Source organism: Ruditapes philippinarum, unplaced genomic scaffold, assembly GCF_026571515.1.
Source record: "Ruditapes philippinarum isolate M1 unplaced genomic scaffold, ASM2657151v2 ctg799_1_1_1_1, whole genome shotgun sequence".
NCBI lineage: Eukaryota > Metazoa > Mollusca > Bivalvia > Venerida > Veneridae > Ruditapes > Ruditapes philippinarum.
The window spans coordinates 37,232-62,659 of record NW_026863240.1 but is presented as its reverse complement, the minus strand read 5'-3'; the positions used below and the strand labels follow the sequence as shown (position 1 = coordinate 62,659).

Here is a 25,428-nt window from a genome sequence, read left to right as displayed (position 1 = left end):
AGAATGCTTTCTTTAACCTGATTAAGTACATAAAACAAGTTTTTTGTGAATAATATTAATAAATACTGAATTCAAAACTGAAGTTTGTATAGAAAAACAAGAGCATGTTGGTAAGATAGTTACCGAATCGCTACGCTCTCTCGGCCAGGGTCTGTAAATACTATGTAGACTTGTTCTTCATACTGTAACTATTACTTACTTTTGAGTCACAGTTTTTATAAACAAAACAAATCATCACAGATGATCCAATACGTGCGTTTAGTTTTCGTTTTTTCACGATCGAAACAAATAAATATGTCATAACTTTCCGGAGGGGAAAAAATATATATTTGTGAAAAGTGCGAGTTAATTATAGAGAAGTGTGCATAAATTATTACGAACACGCCTTCATCCAATTAAAAAAAGTCTTAAAGATGGAGCTAATCAAACACGATTGGCTAGGGAGTGTCTGACAATTGAGTAAATAAACTTTGATTGGTCTTTGGCTGGTCGGCGCTTAAACATTGTGCATATCATTAATCAATACAGACATCTTAAGCGTGACGTAAGAACTGCTGCCCTGACAAAAGATCAAAGGTACCGGTATGTCAATATACATTGTCTTAGCACCTGTTGACACTTTTTTCGCTTGGATATATTGAGAAGGGTAAATGTTTTTAGCGACTATTGTAAGTTTAAATTCTTCATCAACAATATGATTTTCTTTTATATATCGGGCGCTGATTAAAAAACTGAACATTATTATCAAATATCCCTGGTAACATTAAAATAAGATTTATATGTTTTTTTGAACATTATGTCATTGTTTCTTTACCAATCAGTTCTTAAAATTGAGTCTGTATCAACACTAACAGAACTCTCAAAAAAGGTCAAAATAATGTCATTTTTTAGTGAGTTGATTGTTTTGGAATTTTGCAACCGTTTTTGGTCTATATACGGTACGTGAACAAGTAACCTAAAAGATACAATACCTTATTTGAATTTGATGTGGGCCCCCTTTTTTCTCAAATGACCCCTTTTTGAAAAGTTTATTGGCCCGAAGGGCCCCCTGGGAATTTGTTCTAGATTGAACACTGTATGTTGTATGTAATGTGTTCGCTAGATATGTATAGTTTTGCTGACAAAATTTGTACAGCGTATGTATTGTTATAGAATAAAAAATGAAGAAGTATATGAACTTTCTGGACATCCCTCGTATATACAAAACTAGTGTAACAAGACAGACCTAGAAAAATTATAAACAGGAACACATAACTTTTTTCCTTAAGGTTTGTTAAAACCGTTTATTTGATTGCTTTTAGAATAAAGTAAAAAGTCGAGCGTTGTACCCGCCCGGAGGTGGCTCTTGTTACACTTCGGGATATAACTCTGAAACTGTAAGAGATTTCAACATGATACTTTGTAGGTAGATAGATCTCATTGGGTGGAAGTACAGTGCAAAAGAACCATATCTCTGACTTGCTAATTTTGGAGTTAGTGCCCTTTGTTCATTTTTGTGCCCCCACTTTAGTGGCGGCATTTAGATTTACCCTTCTCCGTCTGTCCGTCCTTCCATCCGTTCTCTTTTGTGTCGCACGTAACTCAAAAAGTATTTGACCTAGAGTCATGAAACTTGACAGGAATGTTGATCAGCATGTGTAGTTGTGCACCTGGGTATTTGTCGTCTGGATATTTTTAGTATTCTTAGAGTTATTGCCTTTGACTTAGTAAAATTTTGCAATTTTCAACTTGTGTCGCATGTAACTAAAAAAGTATTTGACCTAGAGTCATGAAACTTAACAGGAATGTTGATCAGCATGTGTAGTTGTGCACCTGAGTATTTACATGTGGATATGTTTAGTATTTTTAGAGTTATTGCCCTTGACTTTGTTAAAATTTACAATTTTCAACTTGTGTCGCACATAACTCAAAAAGTATTTGATCTAGTGTCATGAAACTTTACAGGAATGTTGTTCATCATGTGAAGTTATGCACCTGGGGTTTCACTTGTGGATTTTTTCTGTTTTGTTAGATTTATTGCCCTTGACTTAGTGAAAACAGTTCCATTATGTTGTGTTATTTGTTCCTCGATTGCTTGTGTTAGAATCAACCAACTTTACAGAAATAATGATCAACATCATTGTGAAGCTATGCACCTTAGTCCTAGGGTTTGCATGTGGATTTTTTTCAGTTTTGTTAGAGTTATTGCCCTTGACTTTGTAAATTTTTTCCAATTTTCAACTTTTGTCGCACATAGCTTAAAAAGTTTTTGACCAAAATAGGTGGTGTTGGGGCAGCAGCTCCCCCCCCAAATAAAACCAACAAAAAAACAAATGTGCTAATATTATTTATCTTCTTAGGTCCAATAAACTAGATGTGTTCCTATTTTATTACTGTTGTTATAAAGGGACTGCACCTCTGCAGAAGTTGCACCTTATATAATTTTTTCCTTTTCAATGTAGATTGATAATTAATGCAACAACTTTAACATGATGTTGTATATTATAGTTGTACGTCAAGCACTAATGCAGAATCAGACGCCGGAGATCCAAGCTAAACTCCTTGCCATGCAGAAACACATGGTGCAACAAAAACAAGATGATGTGAAAAGTCTCATTCCAGCAGCTACCCTTGTGTCACAGGTTGGTAGACAGGAAGTAGTGAGAACTGTAGAGAGTCAGGAATCTAAGCTGGCCAAACAAAAACCACCTGCTATACTGACTCCTGAACAGAAAGAGACCCATACAAGGTAAAAATAAATTTAGAAGTTTTTAATACTGTAATGATTTGGAGTTTTTCTAAAATCACAAAATCTTACCTTGTTCATTTTAGTCTTAACCGGTTGTATTCCATAAATGGATATGCCCAGTTTCTTCTAGCTCCCCCGACCTTAAGGTGCTCAAGGGTGAGCTTTTGTGATCACTCTGCATCCATAGTGCATCCTTCAAAAATCTCTACATAAAGAGATCACTTCTCCATTGTCTGTCTGTCTGTCCATCACAAAACTTGTCTGGACTACTCCTCAAAACTACTAGTGACATTTCGTCCAAACTTTACAAGAATGATCAGTACCAAGTCCAGTTTTGCATATCGTCAGCATTTTCCAGTTCAATGATTTTTGTCTGAGTAATGGCCCTTTAATAATTTTTATTTTTAAAGTGTCCTGACTACCTCCTTTTACCACTAATGCAATTTATTGAAACTTGTCATGCCAATTTCATCCAAACTTTACATGAATGTTCCTTTGGTGGTAACCTTTGAAAATTGTTCAAAGAATTGAATTTGGTGCAGGCAGAACTGGTTGCCATTGTAACAGAAAGAAAAGGGGGTCATTGATTTTCCTTATATCTATAAAGTAAAAACAAAGAAAATCTTCTAAAAAAAACCCAAGCTTCAAACATCTTTTAGTGGGTGTCTACCAAGTTTGTTCAAATAAAGGCGGCGGATATAAATTCAACGAATTTGCTTGTTTTTTAGTTGGTGTCTTAGTTTAATACAAACATGCCAAGGGCGGTCCTCCTTCTTTGGGTGTAGTAAGGGGTCAATTGGGTCAAGGTCAATGTTACCAATGTCAAGGTCACCAATGTTAAAAATAGATTTTTACATTTTTACAGGTGTATTAACCTTATTCTATAGACAGATATTATTTATAATTGATAGAAACATAAAATTTGATGGAGTTAGTGGTCAGATGGGTCAAGGTCACCAGTGCTAAAAATAGATTTTTACACATTTGCTCATACAGCCTTTATTAAGTGACAGATATATCTTATATTTGGTAGGAAGATAACTTGCATGGTATTCATCCTTTTGATTGGGGGTAGGGATCAGTGGGTCAAGGTCACTTGTGCTAAAAATAGATTTTTACACTTTTGCCCATACAGCTTTTATTTATTGACAGATGTATTTCATATTTGGTAGGAAGATAACTTGCATTGGTATTCTTCCTTTTGGGTGGAGTAAGGGGTCAGTTGGTCAAGGTCACCAGTGCTAAAAATAGATTTTTACACTTTATCCCATACAGCCTTTATTTATTGACAGATTTATTTCATATTTGGTAGGAAGATAACTTACATGGTATTCTTCCTTTGGATAGAGTTAGGGGTCAGTTTGGTCAAGGTCACCAATGCTCGAAATAGATTTTTACACTTTTGCCCATACAGCCTTTATTTAATGACAGATGTAACTTGCATGAAGTTGAATATTTTTCAACTTCACAAGTCAGTGCAATGACTTGGCAACTTGTATTTTTCACAATTACAAAATTCTATGACTTTGTCAAAGCTATATATAACTTGTGTTTACAATTTTTTGGCAATTTTTCTGTCCATAACTGAGTGAATTGGTAATCATTTTTTTGAAATATTGCTACTGACAAGAATCTGAGCCGGGGGCATTTGTGTTTAACAAACACATTCTTGTTTCTTTACTGCATCCAGTATTTAATTAGATGAGCATGACTGTCTCATCAGCACATAGTGGTGTAATACCTTATCACAATAATATTTAATATCACATATAATTGAACAGAATTACAAATAATCCTGTGCATTTGTAAGTGTACTAATTTAATGTCTTTTTACCTGAGGTATGTTTCTATAAATACAAGGAAGGCATGGCAGTTCCTTCGTATCAGGGGTTTCCAGAAAAAAAAAACAAAGCAAGAAAATTTCAAAAAAGGATAGAATACCAACAGGATAATATGATTTTACATTACAGGGTATCAATATGTAACCAGGTATTGAAGGGAATTCTTGATAAGATAGAAAGAGAGGAAAGAAAGGAGCAGAAACTCCAGAAGAAGGCAGAATCTGCTGAGGAGAAGCAAAAACGTCTTGCAGCTACCAAGATACAACAAACACTGTACAAACACAAAAGAAGCCTTAAAGAAAGAAATTCAGAGAAAAAGAACTCTAAATGAAAGGAATATGCAGCTAGATATACAGGTAAAAAAGATGGCAGGTAATTTTGTATATTATTATTATGTTAACATGATAGTCGATAGTTGTGACTGTTGGTTGTGAGAGTGGTAAATCATGGTTTTAGTGACTGATTGTTTCAAAGATGTGATATAATTATTGACCATGCCATACATGTAACTTTGTAGTTTATAAGAGAAATTTTCAAGTACTGAACACATTGAACAGTCTGATATTTATGCCCCCACAAAGTGGGAGCATATAGCGTTGCACTTGTCCGTCCATACGTACGTCCGTCTGTCCGAGCCAACATTTGATTATTATGAGCTTCATTCCGTAGTTAAATAAAGAACATAAACTCATAAAATTTGAAATTAAGAGCTATTTTTTGTTTTTATGAGCTTATTTTGCTTATGGACGTTGGTCCAGGTGGTGTTTATGAGCTCAATTGCCTCATAAACACCAAATTTTGGTACGTCCGTACATCCCAAAATCTTGTGAACGCAACTCCTCTTAAACCAGATGGCAGATTTTGCATAAACTTCCAGGGATGAACAACCTTAATGTGTAGATGGTAGTAAAGGAAGGAATTTTCACTGCAACCAAATTTAACAGAATTATGGCCCTTTGTTGATTTTTTCACTATATTTTATGTAGAAATTTTTTGTGAACGCAACTCCTCTTTAAACCGGATGGCAGATTTTTGCTTAAACTTTCAAGGATGAACAACCTTAATGTGTAGATGGCAGTAAAGGAAGGAATTTTTGCTGCGACCAAATTTAACAGAATTATGGCCCTTTGTAGATTTTTAGTTTTCACACTTGTGGCACATGTAGTCCAAAAAAATATTTGACCTAGAGTCATAAGATTGACAGAACAGTGGGTGTGTGGGCATTTCTGTGTCCTATGGACACATTTCTAGTTTTATCATATAACAAAAATGCAAAATACTTTTTAGCTCACTAGAACCAAAGATTCCAGTTTGATTTTTGTCCCGATATAGAAATAGGCTTCGTCCGTGCTGTCCGTCCATCACACTTTCGTGTCCGGTCCATAACTTTGTCATTTTTTCAAAGGAATTATGAAATAACTTGACACAAATGTTTCTTATAATAAGACAATGTGTCATGCGCAACAAACCAGACCCCTACCTCCAGAGTCAAGGTCGCACTTTCTCATTCAAGGTCAACATAGTCTGTTATAGGGTATATTTTGTGTCCGGTCCATAACTTTTTTCATAGATCAAGGGATTTTTGGAAAAAGATGGCACATATAGTCATTATAATAAAACAATATGTCACGCACAACACCTGCATCCCTACTTCAAGACCAAGGTCAACACTTAGAGGTCAAAAATTAACATAGTATGTTATAACGATCTTGAACTTCTTCATAGTTCAAGACATTTTGAATAACTTGGCACAAATAGTCACAATAATATGACGATATGTCAAGTACAACACCTGCACCCCTACCTCCAAGGTCAAGGTCACACTTATATTAGAGGTCAAAAGTTAACAGAGGTCAGTTATATGTATATTTGTCTCCAGTCCCTAACTTCTTCAATAGATCAAGGGATTTGAAAATATTTTGCACAAATAGTCACAATGATAAGATGATATGTCATGCTTAAACACCTGTGTCCCTACCTCCAAGGTCAAGGGCACACTTTAGAGGTCAAAGATTTTACATAGTCTTTTATAGGTATATTTTGTGTCCGGTCCATAACTTTTTCATAGATTAAGGGATTTTAAAAATACTTGGCACAAAATAGTTACAATAATAAGATGATATGTCATGCACAACACCTGCACCCTACCTCCGAGGTCAAGGTCACATTTTAGAGGTCAAAGCTTAACATGATAGCTTAAACATGATAGGGGCATCCGTGGCGAGTGGTTAAGATCGTTTGACTTCAAACCACTTGCCCCTCACCGCTGTAGGTTCGAATTCAACAGGGACTTTTGGATTCTTTCATGTGAGGAAGCTATCCCAGCTAGCTTACGGAACGTCGTTTGTTCTTACTCAGGTGCCTGAAATAAATGCACGGAAGGGCACCTGAGGTTTCCTCCACCAGTAAAGCTGGAAATTACCTATACTGCGTTGGTGTGACATAAAACCCCAAACAAATTAACAATGAAAGATTTTTAAATATTCTGTGTTTAAATTTTATTTCTTTAATAAATTTATTGTTGCATTTACAGATCTAGCATTGATCATAATATTGGACTGAATGTCCTGAGATCCATACCTCAAATCTTTTGAAATAGCACAATTTTATGCTTCATACAAAACTTCCCTGGAGACGGAGGACTTGGTAACCCTGTTCACAAATTCATGTTTTATCATAAACAGAAATGAGAAAATGCTTTTTTAGCTCACAATAACCGAAGGTTCAGGGTTAGCCTATTAGTACTAGGTAGGGGGATGCTCCAGCGTCCATCATCATGTGTCAACATTCATCTTCTCTGAAACTGCTGGACAAATATACTTCAAATTTAGTTTTTTGCATACTAGTGACAGTCACACTTTAATTTGCTCATATCATGTTAATTGGCCTCTTTTAGGGTAAAAAAGAGCTAAAAATAGAAAATCCTTAAAACATCTTTTTCTACTGAACTAATTGATGGATGATCACGCATAATCTTTGTAGCATTTTTTAGGTAGTCTTTTAATCAAATTTGCTGATATTAATTTGAATGGCCACTTTGTAGAGGCAGCTAAAGCTGAAAATAAAAATAGAAAAACTTTAAACATCTGAATAATTGATCGATGGATGATCACACATACTCGTGGTGAGCAATTATGAACCCCTATCCGTCCCTCTTTTGTCGTCAAAAAGTTCTTTAAACATCATCTCCTCTGAAACCAGTGACTGCACAGTAACCTAAACTTTAATGGAATGGTCCTGTGGTGTCCCCTGCCAAAGTTGTGCAAATGGTTCTGGTCTGTTACATAAGTAGGTTACGGGGCCAGAAAAGGGAGTTTTAAAAATGCAAACTTAAAAAATCTTCTTGTCTGAAGGTACAAGGCGTAGAGTTTTAGATAATTGGTATGTAATATCATCTATAGGTCCTCTTATGAAAGTTGTTGCAAATTTATGCACCTAGTGGGTCAAAAAAGGCCCTGCCCCGGGAGTCATAGGTTTTCCTTATTATTATAGTGTATATATAGTAATGAAATCTCTCTGAATTGACAGAAGGCTAGAGGTTAGATATTTGACATGAAGTAGTAGTAGAAACTTTGTAGTGGAATTCTACTGAGATTGTTCCAATTATAGCCCTGGGTCAAAATCTGGCCCTGTCCCAGGTTAGGGGTCCATAGGCTTTCTTATATGTGTATTGTTTGGGTCAACATTTTAACTCAGAGTTATGGCCCTTGATTAGTTTTGCAATATGCATATGGAGTAAAAATCGTTTCGGAGTAAGTTCCTCTCTGCAAACTACTGGCTGGAATTCAACGAAACTTTATGGGAATCATTTAAAATCAAATATCAAAGGGGGGATGCGCATATCGTCGGCTTTTTCCGGTCAGACCCTTTAACTCAGAGTTATGGCCCTTGATTAGTTATGTAGTATGCATATAGAGTAAAAATTGTTTCCGCACTACTTCTCTGTAACTACCGGTGGAATTCAACGAAAACTTTTTATGGAACCTTCAATACCAAGAGGAGATGCGCATATCGTCGGCTTGTTTTCGGGTCAGACACTTTAACTCAGAGTTATGGCCCTTGATTAGTTATGACACTGGGTCAAAATTGGCCCTGTCCCAGGGTAGGAGTCATAGGCTTTCCTTATATGTGTATTGTAAAACTTTTTAAAAAAAACTTCTTGCCTGAAAGGAGCTTAGATAATTGGTATATAATATCATCTATTAGATCTTCTACCACAGTTGTCAAAATTGTCTCTTTTCCAAATAACAGTATGTCTTCAGATGAGCGCTTTGGAGCCAATGGCCACCTTGTTCACAAATGCAATCTTGTTATTGTTGTTCTTTACATAGGCTGAGATTCAAGAGGCAGTGAAGTCACATGCTACCAGTAGAAAGAAAGCGGTACCAGTGAGGCAGACTGTGGTACCAGCTGCTATGATTTTACAGAAACGACAGGAGGAAAATATAAAGACAACAAAATACACTGCCACCTATGCCTCCTTCAAGTGCCCAGGTTTGTAAACTACTTAAATATTATATATTTCAGTTTGAATCATCACAAATCACCTTTTTTTGCCCCCGCCATAAATGGCTGGGGCACATAGTGTTACCCTGTTCCGTCATTCCGTCCTCCATCATTCTGTCATTCAGTCATCATCAGTTTCCCGTCCATTATCTTAGTAATGGTTGCACACATTCAACTCAAATTTGACATATGGATTTATCATGAGAAAATACAGGTCAAGTTTGACTTTGGTCATGGTCCCATGATTTTCACAGTTATGCCCCTTGATGAAATTTTTCAGTTTCTGTTCATTATCTCCGCAACGGTATTACACATTCAAATCAAATTATTTGACATATGGATATGTCAAAGGAATGCGCAGGTCAAGTTTGAATTTGGTCATGGTTCGATGATTTTTGGCAGAGTAATGCCCCTTTCACTTTGAAAAAAATATTAAATTTTTCTGTTTCCATTCATTATCTCCTAAAAAGTATTACACATTCAACTAAAATTTGACATATGGATACGTCAAAAAAAAAATGCACAGGTCAAGTTTTGAACATGGTCATGGTTTGATGATTTTTGGCAGAGTTATACGCCTTTCACTTTGAAAGTAATATGAAATTTTCAGTTTCCATTAATTATCTCCCTGTTCCACAAAACGTTACACATTGATGTTTAGATGATGTTTAGTGTTACACATTAAACTCAAATTTAAGATATGGATAATGTCATAAGAATACACTGGTCAAGTTCGAATTAGGTCATGGTTTTGATGATAGCTGACAGAGTTATCACTCTTGAACCAGTGTTCGTGTTGACTGAGTAAACATATCAATTTACTCGCTAAAATTGCCAGGGAGGAAAAATTTTCCCCGATAATTGGTTAATTCTGTCTTAAGTTTTTTTGCTCTGATTGAAAACGGATTTTCTTGACTTTCACCTCATTTTGATTTGTTCTCTTCTCATAAGCAATGCAGATTTATATCCCAAACGTAGACTAGGAGCAAGTGCTTGGCCTAGTTTTGGGCCAACCCATCAATGGTATCCGCGAACATCAACAGTCACTGTCGTCAATATGTTTTTGACATAAGAGACTGTTCCGTTGTTAAGTAGGAAAATGTGACCCTTTAAAAAGGTAAAATACACATAGAAATATGTACAAAAGATATAGTATTTAAATAAACCCAATTCAATCGCTTATATTAATGTGAGATATGAAGTAAATTAAAGTATCAACAGTCTCTTTTCCACATTCTTTCGCGAGACTAAAGACCGTTAAAGACTGTAGACAGTCGATTTGCAGGCTCTTCAACATCTTGACTGTTAATGTTTTTTTGTTAATTGACCTTCAGCCCTAACTTCTTAAATATTATTCATGAGCACAAAGCCGTCAAATTATATAGATAAAGTACACAAATTTGTTGATTGTAATATGAAGTTATGCAAACATTAACATTTTTGTAATTGAGAACTTGTCTCTTGAATTGGGTCGAACAGATCTATTAGCACTGAGTCCCAGGTACTCGGTAAAGTTAGGGGAAAATCGCTAACACTGTTGAACTTTGATAAAAAAAAATAGAAATTTTTAGTTCCCTTGTATACATTCAACTCAAATTTGACATATAGATACATAAGCAGTTCAAGATTGAATTTGGTTGTATCAATGATTTTAGACAAAGTTATCTCTCTTGAATGTTGAAAAAATTTTGAAATTTTCAGTTTCAGCACTCATACTTTGTGGAAATGTATGTAGTCATTATTAGCTACAAATATGCAGTATGCAATTTACAAAAGGTTTATACTGAATAGTTTCAGTGCCTTGAACTTTGTATAAAAATGGTTTGTGTTTACATTGAAATAGTTTTAAGGGCTTTGAACTTAAAATGAAAAAAATAGTTTTGGTAAACAAATTTGGAACTAAATATTATAAACATCTGAAATTTTTGCTGCATGCATGACATGCATGTCTGTGGCGTGACAAATAATACCAGTTACAAAAAGTATCATCAATGAACAGTAAAGATTGTACCTTGTACTTTAATGATAGCATAGGTCTCAGTAATTGCTGCTAGGCTTCTAATAAGCTAATGTCTCTTGCTTGCAGGTCGCTGAAGCAGCCAGAGCTAAGAAAAAGAAACAGAAAATTATTTCTACAGGTGTGAAAGAAAAAAGTCTAAATCCCAAACGTAAACTGTATTGTATCTGTAAAACTCCTTATGATGAATCAAGGTATGTAGAAATAATGATATTTTATCATAAATAGTTTTACAGGAAGCGCTTTTTACTTGTTTTGATACATTGTGGTACTTTTAATTGCAGAAATGGAAAATTTAGAGGGGAAAAAAATGTATTTAATGCATTGTGATAATTTGTTCATTCTGTTAAAAATGTTTTGTTTAAACATAAAAAAGTTGTTGTTTTTAAACCCCTTGCATTACATGAACTTAAAAACTGTATTCTTAAGAAAATAACATTTTCCTTACAGATTTTATATTGGTTGTGATCTGTGTTCCAACTGGTTCCATGGGGAATGTGTGAATATTAGTGAAAGCGAGTCAAAATATATAGACGCCTTTGTTTGTGATGACTGTAAAAAACAACAAGAGACAGCCATAGAGGAACTGTATTGTCTCTGTAAAACACCATATGATGAATCTAGGTTTGTTGATTAATTAACTCTTATTAAACTGATCGTGCAGCTTCTATTTTTGGAACTGTCAATTATGGATTTTGGGGATATGAAGATGAAACTTTAGGCTAGTCTGCTAACAGTATAGAGCCTGATCAGACTGCTCAGATGTACTGCAGACCTGGCTCTATACTGGAAGCAAAGGTAAAATCAATTTTAGTGTGGGTTAAAGGCCTCTGTGACTAAATTGTTAAGTTGCTTATGGAACCAGAACAGTTATCATTGAGAAGCTCTCTCACATAACCCATTAGTGATTGAATAACCAACTGAAGTAAAATAAGACTGTTGCCATATTACCATTGGTGTGACTTTAACTATTGTTCTCATTTGTTTTGATGGCCCATTGTCTATTGTCTGTGCGTCAACAACTTTTGTGATCACAATTTGTCCGGCGCCCGTCAGTGCATCCGTCATCAACTTTTATACAAACCACGTCTCAGAAACCACTTGACCAAATTTGATGAATTTTTCCAGGGATGTTCCTAGCATGAAACTCTACTAGAATTGTTCAAATGGTTCTACTCAATTGAACATCTGGGTCAGAAGGGCTAAAAATAGATTTTTGAAATGATTTCTCTAAAAAACTTTGTCTCTGAAATTGCAAGGCTTAGAGCTTAAACATTTTGTGTGTAGTATCGTCTCATGTAACTCTACAAAATTTGTTCAAATTATAGCCCTGGGGTCAAAATTGGCCCCACAGGGGGTCTTTGATTTTTAGCTCACCTGAGCTTGCTCAAGGTGAGCTTTTAGGATCATTGAATGTCCGTCGTCCGTCCACACTTGTTCGTTAACACTCTAGCGGTCACATTTTTGCCTCAATCATCATCAAACTTTGTCAGGATGCTTATCTAGTTGATAGCTCGGATGAGTTTGAACATGGGTCATCTCGGATGAAAAACTAGGTCACAAGAGCTAAAAATAGAAAAACCTTGTTAACACTCTAGCGGTCACATTTTTGCTTCAACCATCATCAAATTTGGTCAGGATGCTTGTCTAGGTGATAGCTCAAATGAGTTCGAACATGGGTCATCTGGGATGAAAAACTAGGTCACCGGAGCTAGAAATAGGAAACCTTGTTAACACTCTTGCAGTCACATTTTTGCCTCAATCATCATCAGACTTGGTCAGGATGCTTATCTAGTTGATAGCTCAGATAACTTTGAACATGGGTCATCTCGGATGAAAAACTACGTCACCGGAGCTAAAAATAGAAAAATCTTGTTTACACTCTAGTGGTCACATTTTTGCCTCAATCATCATCAAAATATCCTGTAAATTGGTCTGAAAGTTTGTTATGATTTCTAGGTTAAGTTCGAATATGGGTCACCTTGGGCAAAAACTAGCTCACACTGCCCAAATATGGAAAAACCTTGTTAACATTCTAGTGGTCACATTTTTAGTGGTATAGTTATGGGGCTATGTTCGGGGTCCTTCGTCGTGCGTCGTCAAAACAATTGGGTTGTTAACAGGCTAGCAGTCACAGTTTTGATTGGCTCATCATCAAACTTTGTCAGAATGTTTGTCTCAATGAAATACAGATTGAGTTCGAAGATGGGTTATCTCCAGTCAAAAACTAGGTCGCAGGAGCTAAAAATAGAAAAAGCTTGTTAACACTATAGTGGCTGCAATTTTCATCCAAATATTCTGGAAATTTGTCAGGAAGGTTGTTTTGATGATTTCTAGGTCAAGTTCGAAGATGGGTCATCTCCGGTCAAAAACTAGGTCACAGGAGCTAAAAATAGAAAAAGCTTGTTAACACTCTAGTGGCTGCAATTTTCATCCAAATATTCTGGAAATTTGTCAGGAAGGTTGTTTTGATGATATCTAAGTAGTCAAGTTCGAAGATGGATCATGTCCGGTCAAAAACTAGGTCACAGGAGCTAAAAATAGAAAAAGCTTGTTAACACTCTAGTGGCTGCAGTTTTCATCCAAATATTCTGGAAATTTGTCAGGAAGGTTGTTTTGATGATTTCTAGGTCAAGTTCAAAGATGGGTCATCTCCGGTCAAAAACTATATCACAGGAGCTAAAAATAGAAAAAGCTTGTTAACAAATTAGTGGCTGCAGTTTTGATTAAAATATTCTGGAAATTTGTCGGGAAGGTCAGGCTTCGCGAAAGTTGCCGGACCGTCGGACATGTCCGACAAAAATCAGGCCGGTCCGATATTTTTTTACGAGTTTCGGACCTTATGTCCGGTACGAATACCGGGATATATCCAAGACCGATCAAGACCGAGCTTTCTCCCTTGAATAAAAAAATGTAAAACGAGTTTTGATTTGCCGTTTCATTTTTAGTGTCCAATCAAATTCTAGATACATACAACTTTCGATGATCTTGTACTCAGAAGAAAATGTCGGTGTTACTGCATTGTTAAATTATTACGTTGGCGCTACGCCAGGTAAAAAACGTAAATTATCTAATGAAGGAAAAAAGCGAAACAAAAGAAATACGAGTCCAGGCGCCTGCCGAGAAAATTTGTGGGTAAATGGAAAAATGGCCGCTCGTGGTTGGTTTTTAACGAGGAAGAAAATAAGATGAAATGTACATTGTGTCATAAATTTTATAAAGATCATATGATGATGATGATTTTGATCATGAATGTTTAAATTTCCAGACAGAGTCCATCAATCTGGATAAACTGATGTTTTATTTAAGAGAATAAAATTGTTTTGCACATCTTTAAAAGTTCCTATGTCTTTAAAAAAACACAAAGGTATTACCATATATATATATTTGGAAAAAATTCGGTCAGACAAAAGTTCTTTCGGTCAGACAAAAAATTGAAAGTTTGTCTGACCGAATGTCAGGCAAATGTTTCAGCAGTTTCGCGAAGCCTGGAAGGTTGTTTTGATGATTTCTAGGTAAAGTTTGAAGATGGGTCATCTCCGGCCAAAAAATAGGCCACAGGAGCTAAAAATAGAAAAAGCTTGTAAACACTCTAGTGGCTGCAGTTTTGAACCAGATATTCTGGAAATTTGTCAGGAAGGTTGTTTTAATAATTTCTAGGTAAAGTTCGAAGATTGGTCATATCCGGTCAAAAACTAGGTCACAGGAGCTAAAAATAGAAAAATCTTTTTAACACACTAGAGGTCACATGTTTGACTCAGTTGTCATCAAACTTGGCCAGGATGCTTGTCTAAGACATTGCTTGGATGCGGTTGATGGGTCAGGTGAGCGATCCAGGGCCATCATGGCCCTCTTGTTGACTCAATTATCATCAAACTTGGTCAGGATGCTTGTCTAGGTCATTGCTCCGCTGAGTTCAAACATGGGTCATCTCGGATGAAAAACTAGGTCACACCGCCCAAATATGGAAAAACCTTGTTTACACTCTAGTGGTCACATTTTTTACTCAATTATCATCAAACTTGGTCAGGATGCTTGTCTAGCTTATTGCTCGAATGAGTTCGAACAGTGGTCATCTAGGTCACTGGAGGTAAAAATAGAAAAAGCTTGTCAACACTAGTGACTACTGTTTTGATCCAAGTATCCTGGAAATTGATCTGAAAGTTATTTTTGATGATTTCAAGGTCAAGTTCGAATATGGGTCACCTGGGTAAAAAACTAGGTCACACTGCTCAAATATGGATAATCCTTGTTAACACTCTAGTGGTCACATTTTTGACTCGCCTGTCATGAAACTTGGTCAGAATGCTTGTCTAGGTAATTGTTTGGATGAGTTTGATAAGTCAGGTGAGCGATCTAGGGCCATCATGGCCCTCTTGTTTGTATATGCATTCCATTCTGCAATTACCTTCCTTTAATAACATAAATAAAGTTTTGCATTAATAACAAGAAAATAAATAAGATTTTTAGCTCACCTTGCACATAGTGCAGGTGAGCTTTTAGGATGGCCAATCAAAAGCGTCCGGTGTCCGTCCACATTTTATTTAGACGACATCTTCTATAATACCACTTGACCAATTTTAATGAAACTTGGCAGGAATACTCTTTGTATGAAGCTCTATCAAGATTGTTCAAAGAATGCCATTCCATGCTAAACTCTGGTTGCTATGGCAACTAAAAGAAAAAACTTAAAAGTTCTTATACTTCAAAATGGAAAGGGCTAGAGCTTAGATATTTCTCACAAGGCATGAGCTTGTTGGTTTCCACAAAGTATAATCAGATTATGGTCTACAGTTGAAAATTGGTCTCTGTTTTGGGGGTTAAAGGTTTTTTTATTGCAAGATTGTATAAACTGTCTTTGTAGGGATAAATTGAGAGTGTATCTTGTATTTTTTGTCTCAACAGACATTGTTTTGAGGATTTTTTCTGTTAAAGCATTAGAAAGATGAAAGTGTTGTTGAATGTGAATGTTAATTCAAACAAAGTCAATCAGAATAGCCCCAATTTCAGAGATACAGTGTAGTTGATTACCCCATTCAATAATGGATTCTTCCTTTAATTTCGTAACATCATCAGAAAGGAGACTGTGTCATTTCCGAAATAAAATGCAATGTATTTTGGTTCTTGACATTGACTTGCACATTTTATTGTGTAAGATATTGCACAAAGAAACGAAAGTGAACAAAAAAGGTTGTATTTTTTCACAAAAAATAGCTTATTAAGATAAAAGTTTAATTTACAGTGCGGATATTACTTAAATTCTTCCTTCCAGTTTGCGGGAAAAATCATATATTTCAACATTGTGTACACCGGTCTTACTGAATCTGCTGAACGATTTATGACATAATATTTCATTCTGATTATAAACATACAATTCAAATCATTAAATAATAGATATCAATCAGTCCTGAAACTTAGAAAACATCTGTATCAATCTGACCTATAAACCAAACTAAACTGGAATTAGGACAAAATGGCGGCCTTGAACAAGGAAATTGAGAAATTTTGTAACATAAACTCGTATTTCAAAACAAAGAAGTGAAGATGACAACAATTATCGGTGTGCTTCGTTGAAACAGGTATTTTGTAAACTATATATGAAGTATTAAGGGATGACATTTAGTATTTATGTAAATATCACCTCCCGTGATATGATTTCTAAAATTATACATGTTTACACCGTCTCATTTTGGCGATCTCCGAGGTCATTTTTCTGAATGACGTAAATCCGATGAGAAATCGGGAAGGGTGTGTGTGCATGTCTCATTAATTAGCGTGTGCACATTGCTTGATAATGCTTGATATATATTTTAAAATAAATTTGTCCATCTCAGACCAGTTTGTAAACGAATCAAAACAATTACAATACGGAGATTGCCGATGAAAAATTGAGCTAGAATATATAAGATCAGATTTGATTGGTCGTCGTAATTTTTACCAGCCAATGAAATCGTTTGTTGTATAGTCATTTGATGTCAAAATACATGTACAAATACAATGACAACAACAGTGATGTGTTTACCGCCTGGTGTTAATACTAACGATCTGAAAAAGGATGCAAAAAACAAATGGAGGTGGGAGTGGTTAGCGGAAAAGGACTCTAAAGGTGAAAAATGGGATGCCATGGGCTATTGTGAAGTCTGTTCCAAAACGATCAACTAGACAAATCGAACAGAAAAAAGGTGCTTCTTAATCACGATGAGCTGAAGATGAGGTCCACTAAAAGAATCTTCGACCAAGTAAGATCATTTCTCTGTGTAGTTTAGCCACTATCTAGAGTAAGCAATGAAAAGAGGTTTAGTTGTGCATTGTGTAGTTAATAAACAATGCACATTACCCCACCCTCTTTTTCTTCTGTCTTCCCCCAACTTTCATGTGGTCTGGGCAAGGGTTGGGGGTTATATTAAAAAATGGCCTTGTGCAGGGGAAGCTATGCCCAAATTTTAAATAGGTCTGGAATTTTTTTTCCAGCTTAATATTATTTTAAGGATAAGAACACGATTTTCTTTATCTATGTTTTTTATGTGCCCGAAAGAATTTCGGGCATATTATGTTATACCCCCTGGCGTCCGTCCGTCCGTCTGTTAGCAATTTGGTTTCCGGAGCATAACTTAAGTTCCATTTGGCCCACAGTATTCAAACTTCATAGGATGATTGCCTATATTGGGTAGAAGACCCCTATTGATTTTGGGGTCACAAGGTCAAAGGTCAAGGTCACTATTAGCTAAATACTGAAAATGGTTTCCGGAGCATAACTTAAGTTCTATTTGACCCACAGTATTCAAACTTCAAAGGATGATTGCCCATATTGGATAGAAGACCCCTATTGATTTTGGGGTCACAAGGTCAAAGGTCAAGGTCACTATTAGCTAAATACTGAAAATGGTTTCCGGCGCATAACTTAAGTTCCATTTGACCCACAGTATTCAAACTTCATAGGATGATTGTCCATATTAAGTAGAAGACCCCTATTGATTTTGGGGTCACAAGGTCAAAGGTCAAGGTCACTATTAGCTTAATACTGAAAATGGTTTCCTGACCATAACTTAAGTTCCATTTGGCCCACAGTATTCAAACTTAATAGGATGATTGCCCATATTGGGTAGAAGACCCCTAATGATTTTGGGGTCACAAGGTCAAAGGTCAAGGTCACTATTAGCGAAATACTGAAAATGGTTTCCGGAGCATAACTTAAGTTCCATTTAGCCCACAGTATTCAAACTTCATAGGATGATTGTCCATATTGGGTAAAAAACCCCTATTGATTTTGGGGTCACAAGGTTAAAGGTCAAGGTCACTATTAGCTAAATACGTAAAATGGTTTCCGAAGCATAACTCAAGTTCCATTTGACCCACAGTTTTCAAACTTCATAGGATGATTGTCCATATTGGGTAGAAGACCCCTATTGATTTTGGGGTCACAAGGCCAAAGGTCAAGGTCACTATTAGCTTTATACTGAAAATGGTTTCCGGAGCATAACCTAAGTTCCATTTGGCCCACAGTATTCAAGCTTCATAGGATGATTGTTCATATTGGGTAGAAGACCGCTATTGATTTTGGGGTCACAAGGTCAAAGATCAAGGGATGACTATCACCTTTAAACTGGAAACAGTTTTCACTCAAAAACTCAAGTATTAATCGAACTACAGCTGTAAAATTTTATAGGATTAACAGCTTTATACCCCTGACGTCTTGGTGTCCATCCGTTTTAGCATTTTTACTTACAAGATAACAACTTGATGGTGGTGCTTTGAAAACAGCAACTGCATATATACATGAATGTTCTTCAGCTATAAAGGAGGATTGCTTTTTGAAGGAAGTAATACTGTATTTAATTCCAATGTCTTCCTCACTAAAAGAAAGAGTACTTTCGGGCATATAATGCTCCGCCTAGCGGTGCTCTTGTTTTAGTTTGATTATCTCCTTGTTTCCAAACTAAATTGACAATTTATGAGTGTGATATTTTATTTGATATGTTTTCATACATCTTTTATTTGAAAATTGTCTTTTTCAGGTACTGCCAGGCTCATCAAAAGCTGTGGACAAAAAGATTGAAAGTATGCAAGATCGCATTGCCAAACAAAGAGCAATCACAACTGCCTTTCTTAGTGAACATTGACTGCCATTTTCCATAGCAGGCGATCTGTAACATCATCAGGCGATCTCTAACATCATGCCAAACATTTAGCTGAAGACAAGCCTGCTCTTGAAAAAACTACTCTTTCTCCAACCAGTGCAATTTACATAACAACACATGGTGTAGCCAAATCTGTTAAGGATGGAGTGAAGTCAAAAGTGAAAGATAAGTTAATATCTTTGAATATGGATAAGGCAACTAACAAAAATCAATAACAAAGTACTGAATATAATCTTTCAGTACTTTGATGATGAAACTAGTCAAGTAGTAATGGATCATTTAGGATTGAGAATTCAAAATGTTTCCACATCTGAAGAAATTGTCAAGTCAGTTGAAAGTGTGCTGCATCAACAAGTGGAAGACAATGGAAAAGAATTAAATTTAAGATATGAATTTGAAAATAGTAAAAAGAATGAACATAATTTGTTATGTGGAATGTGTATATATTGCTTAAATAGTATTGCTCAGTGAATTTGTGTAAATTTTAACATATCAGATTAATTACATCTTAAGATAAATAAAGCACTTGAGTATGTATTTGAGCCTTTTTTTGAACTTTTAAATTCACTAAATTGCAAAAGCTTCTGAGGGCCTCCAGCCCCCTGAACCCCTAGCCAGGGCGTTGCCCTGGACCCACCGGGGGGCCCTAGCGGCCCCCTGGCCCCTCAACTTTTCTTTCAGTATTTCCAGTTTCTGTAACTTATACCCCTGCATGTACACATGTGTTTATCACCTCAATAAATGTAAGTGAAAATGGAACAATAATTATGGTAATTATTCATGGTGCTAGAAATACTTAATTATCTTTATCATCATGTTAACTAAGCAAGAAGCTTATAATTGCCTAACCTTACAATAGTTATCAATTTAAACTTGAAAATCTACCCTAAATGACTTCCCAAACAGTCATTTCTGAAAACATGAAAATGATTCGTGTAGAAAAATAACACAAGAAAAAACTGATTTGACTCATGAAAATTTTTTGCCAAACAGTCTGCCAGGTGAAATTCTGACCTTCCTGAGATCCCTGCTGTTTGTTTTTTTTTAATAACATTTTACATGATTTAATTTTATGATTAAACCTGTGTATAGAGCCACTCATGTGAACAGGAAGAAGTTTTTGTAGAAAGGGATGTCCTAATATGATAAACCATAGATGCTTGGGGGTTAGATCCTGTCCCCAACATGATACCCCTGAGTAAACACTTTTATCAGAAATTATTTTAATATTTAAACACTAATGGGATATCTGGTACAACTATAATACTGGTTTTCGAAAAAATTTACATAATCATATGCAAAAAAAATACTGTTTACCATCATGTATTGAGACTTGATTCCGGGCAGGCAGGCGAATTGGTTGGGCCATTTTTGGTAACAGTTTTCTCAGCAACTACTCTACAGAACCTCATAATATTTTGTATACAGCATTAACACATTGTTCCATACCATGGGATTCGATTTCAGGTCTGTCACTCATCCACTTCATGTTTACTGACTTAGTTAAATTCATAATAATGGTCAATGGTAGGAATTTTTTCTAACAATTTTCTCAGCAACTACTTATCACAGCCTCTTGATATTTGGTATACAGCATCAACATTTAGTCACATACAATGGGATATGATTTCAGGTATGTGGCTCATCCACTTCCCGTTTGATGACTTAGTTAAATTTTCGGCATTTATTGTAAATGGAAGGATATTTCCGTAACAGTTTTCTCAGCAGCTACATAACACAGCCTCTTGATATTTGGTAATGTGACTGCATTAATATGTGGTCCCAAGTTCAGGTCTATCGCTTATCCACTTCCTGTTTACTGACTTAGTTAAATGTTCGAAATTAATGGTCAATGGTAGTACATTTTTGTAACATCACAGCCTCATGAGTCATGTTATTTGGTATACAAATGCAACCTGGCCATTTTTGTCTTTGACCCATTTTTATTGAAGTATTATCCAAATTTGTACTTCGCCTTGTTAATTATGATGACATTGTTAAAATTTTCATGATGTAAACACACTACAGGGAGTGTATTTTTTAGCAACCTATACTTTAAAGAAAAGAAAAAAAGAGGTATTTCTATACACTTGATTGCATTCCTGTTGCTGTTGGCCAAAAATACTTTACATTTGACACTAACTAAATAACATTAAAGTATTTTATAAACATGTTGCTTGTTTTAAATAAGAAAAATCCAGTTAAAATCTATTCCTTAAGGTGAGCGATATTGGGCCATCATGGCCCTCTTGTTTAATATAATTATGGTTAATTAAGATATGAAAAAAATATCTAATGAAAAATAAATTTATAAATTTTCGTTAGCCCAATCATTTTTTCAAGTAACTGCTGTATATATTGCAAGAGTTGAACAGCATTTGATATTTGACTGTATATTTTATTTGTATTAACAAGCACATGGCTGTAGTTGTAATTACTCTAATTTACCAAAGTGAATGCAGTAATACACATCTTGACTACATTAATTGATGAATAGCCCAAGCTATCTGTAAGTTGTAATTATCCTGGTATAATTACATTGTATAATTTCTGTAAAAGCAATTTAAACTGCAGTCATGTTCTATGTTAAGACCCTGAAACACAACTATTTAGCTCACCTGAGGACAATGTCACCTGTGTGTGTGTGTGTGTGTTTGTGTGTGTGTTATATAGATTATATAGTGAACTTAAAAAATCTTCTTGTGAAAAACCACTAGTCCAATTTCAACCAAACTTTGCAGGATTGTTCCTTGGGTGAAGGGCTTCCAAAGTTGTTCAAAAAATTTCATTCCATGCAGAAATCTGGTTGCCATGGCAACCAAAAGGAATTATAAGAATAAATTTAAAAAATCTTCTTGTAAAGACCCAAAAGGCCTAGAGCTTAGATATTTTGCATAAGGCATCATCTGGTAGACCCTTACCAAGATTGTTCAAATTAAAGCCCTTGGGTCAAAATCAGCCCCGCCCCGGGGTCATTGATTTTCGCTATATGTACATATAGTAAAAACTTTTTGTATAGACCCAAAAGGCCTAGAGCTTAGATATTTTGCATAAGGCATTGTCTGGTAGACCTCTACCCTGATTGTTCAAATTATAGCCCTGGGGTCAAAATCGGCCCCGCCCCAGGGGTCATTGGTTTTCCTTATATGTATATAGTAAAAACTTTAAAAAAATTATTCTCGCAATTGACGAATGCTAGAGGTGGGAGCCATTGGTTTATCTTACATGTATATAGTTAAATATCTGGTTGATATGGCAACCAAAAGGAATTATAAGAATAAATTTAAAAAATCATCTTCTCTAAATTTACGAAGGATAGAGTTAAGATATTTTGCATGAAACATTGTGTAGTGAACCTCTAGCAAGATTGTTCAAATTATAGCCCTGGGGTCAAAATTGGTTCCGCCCCGGGGGTCATTGATTTTCATTATGTACATACAGTGGAAAAAAAAAATTTGTCTGAAGGTTCAAGGCATAGAGCTTTGATGTTTGATATATAATATCATCTATAGGTCCTCTACCAAAGTTGTTCAAATGTCAAAAATTGGCCCTGCCCGGGGGCAGTGATTCTCATTATGTACACGTAGTAAAAACAGTAAATAAAACAAATGTTTTCTGAATGGGAGAAAGCTGTAGCTTAGATATTTGACTTTAAATGTTGTTTGGTGGACCTGTATCAAGATTGTTATTAAACCCTTGGGTCAAAATTATGCCTTGCCCAAAGGGACAGTGACCTACTTTCTTGTCCTTTGATGTACAGCAATGACATTTTGACCATGTGCAGTTTTAGTTGTAAAATTGAACTTTGACCTAGATTTTGATGATGTGACCTACTTTCTTGTCCTTTGATGTACAGCTATGAAATTTGAACCATGCGGGGGCATAGCATTTTTCTCAAATGCAATCTTGTTGTCAATAAAAATTCTTATGGCCTTTGTTTCTTAACATTAGACACTTCTGCACATGTGTCTAATGATTTAACATGCTGAAATATGACCTTGACCGCCAAATTCACTAGCTACTACTGCATTATGACAAAGTTCAATTGTAAGTAACAAAAAAAATCTACTTCTGTTATATAAATGTGGTGGCATATAATTTTTCACAAATGTATTCTTGTTTACAAAAATCTTAAAAAATCTTCTTGTAAAAATCGAAAGAGCTAGAGCTTAGATATTTGGCATGAAACATCTTCTAAGTTTGTTCAAATAAAAGCCCTACAGACAAAATTGGCCCCACCCCAGGGGGTAATTGATTATAGTAAAAAACTTAAAAACTTCTTGTGACAATCCAACAGAGGTAGAGCTTAGATATATGGCATGAAACATCTTCTAATTGATGTCTACCAAGTTTGTTCAAATAAAAGCCTTCGGGTCAAAATTGGCTCTGCCCCAAGGGTCATTGAAACAACATCTAAACCACTGGTTCAGTTTTGAAATAAATTAATACAAAAATTTCCTTGGTGACTGTGTATAAAAATTGTTCAGATTAAGCTGTCCCTTGTTTTTAAATTGTGCTTCTGGGAAATTGAAAAGGGGTTCTTAACTTTCCGGACCTTTAAGCCTAAATTTCTCAAGTGAGCTTTGTCCATGGTCCTCCTGGGCCCTCTTTTTTCAGATAACAATACCTTAATAACTAATTAATAACACTGTACTGATTCTGGTCAATTGTTTACATGCATTGATTGCTTTATTAGCATTATTAATTATTATTTATTTTGCAGTTACCAATGGAATTCCTGCTACAGGATTGGGGTGGGGTGAGGAGGTGGAAGCTGAAGAGGGTTGGAAGTGGGGGCGCGAGAGGAGTGTGTGGGAGGTGTGTGGCGTGGTGGGGGGTTTTAAGGGTGGGTATTGGTGAGGGGGGGGGGTGATAGGTGTGGCGCAGGATGGGTGGTGTCGGCTGCGATGGGTGTGGGGGGATCACTCCAAGAAGGAGGCTGATGAAATGAGACGCGATACCATGTGCTGCGCTAAATGGTCGACGTACGAGACCCAAACAAGATCCCGATAAACTTAAAGAACTACAGCAGAGGACTGATGGAGCTGGGGTGAGGTAGGGGGTAGAGGCGGCTGGACCAGGGCGCATCCAGGTAATAGGAATGTCAGTGGTTTATGTGGTATGAGGGGGGGGGGGGGGGTCTGAGGGGCGCTTGTAGACCCAGGAGTAGGTGGTTGGGTGGATTGGGCGCGTGAGAGGAGCTAGGGGACGTGGGGGTGTAATCTGTGAGTGTGGCTGGCTGCGGATGAGTGGGGAGGAGAGTGTGAGCGGAAGGGGGGGTGGGGTGGGAGTGGAAGAGGGGAAAGTGTGGTTGAAGGAGCAGTGAGAGGTGGGTTGGAAGGTGGGGTGGATAGCATCAGGTGGGTGGGCGGTGAAGGGTGTGGTGTGCGATGGGGAGCGAGGAGGGAGAGGGGAGCGAGGTTGTGAGCGTGTAGCGTGGGGTGGAGGATGGTGTGGGTGCGAGGTGGGTGTGAGGGAGAGAGCTGCGATTGATGAAGGTAATGTGAAATTATGAATAAGTGTGATCAAAAGTGGGTTCCTGAGTGGAGGGGTGCTGGGGGGTGTAGAATATTTAATTTGTAATCCAGTGTTTCTAATTGATGAATTTTTAGCAAAGGTTCCTTTCTGATATGGTCTGTAATATAAAGTATTTAATTTTTGAGTGGCCAGTTTTGCGTGTAGGTAGAGAATTTGTGGTCCTGATTCGAGAGGTCGAAGTAGGAAAATCACGCATAATTGATGGGTGGTTGCGGGAGTGGTGGAGAGAGTGGGGGTGGAGGTAATGTAGCAGCGAGTGCCGTGGTGTGTGGTGGAAGCCGGATGGGACTTGTAAGGTTGGTGCCCTCCGGCTGCTGTCTTTCGCAGTCCATCCGCAAAAGGCGTGGGGATCCCGGGGGTTCTATAACGCAGAAAAGTACTGAAAAATATTTTTATGAAAACTTGATATATCGATAGATGGCAGTCTGGAGATTATGCACCTCTTTCTCTTTTCTTTCCTATGATGAAAACTTTAGTTGCCTATGGCAACAAATAGACTAAAAATATGGCTAATTTAAACCATAAAACTGAAATCCAGTGATAGCAAAAAGTACTGAAAATAATTTTTATGAAACTTGAATCATGGGTAGATTGCAGTATGGAGAGTATGCACGTCCTTTTTCATTTTTCCTGTGTTGAAAATTCTGGTTGCTATGGCAA

General features: G+C 36.4%; 1 protein-coding gene and 1 long non-coding RNA gene across 2 annotated transcripts in view; both read left to right on the top strand.

Annotated features, from left to right (window-relative positions):
• The window catches only part of LOC132721565 (nucleosome-remodeling factor subunit BPTF-like), a gene marked incomplete at its 5' end in the record, with an annotated part of 145,789 nt that overhangs the window by 102,229 nt on the left and 18,132 nt on the right, over window positions 1-25,428 (top strand). Inside the window, 10 exon segments of the mRNA XM_060705888.1 lie at window positions 2,488-2,728; window positions 4,699-4,852; window positions 4,854-4,925; window positions 8,901-8,962; window positions 9,057-9,063; window positions 11,162-11,286; window positions 11,543-11,726; window positions 19,108-19,201; window positions 23,954-24,048; window positions 24,572-24,728. Coding sequence (XP_060561871.1) covers window positions 2,488-2,728; window positions 4,699-4,852; window positions 4,854-4,925; window positions 8,901-8,962; window positions 9,057-9,063; window positions 11,162-11,286; window positions 11,543-11,726; window positions 19,108-19,201; window positions 23,954-24,048; window positions 24,572-24,728 — 1,191 coding nt within the window.
• Window positions 11,742-22,367, top strand: LOC132721564 (uncharacterized). The gene is made up of 2 exons (XR_009624479.1): window positions 11,742-17,331; window positions 19,108-22,367. It is a non-coding gene; the product is annotated as an uncharacterized LOC132721564 (long non-coding RNA).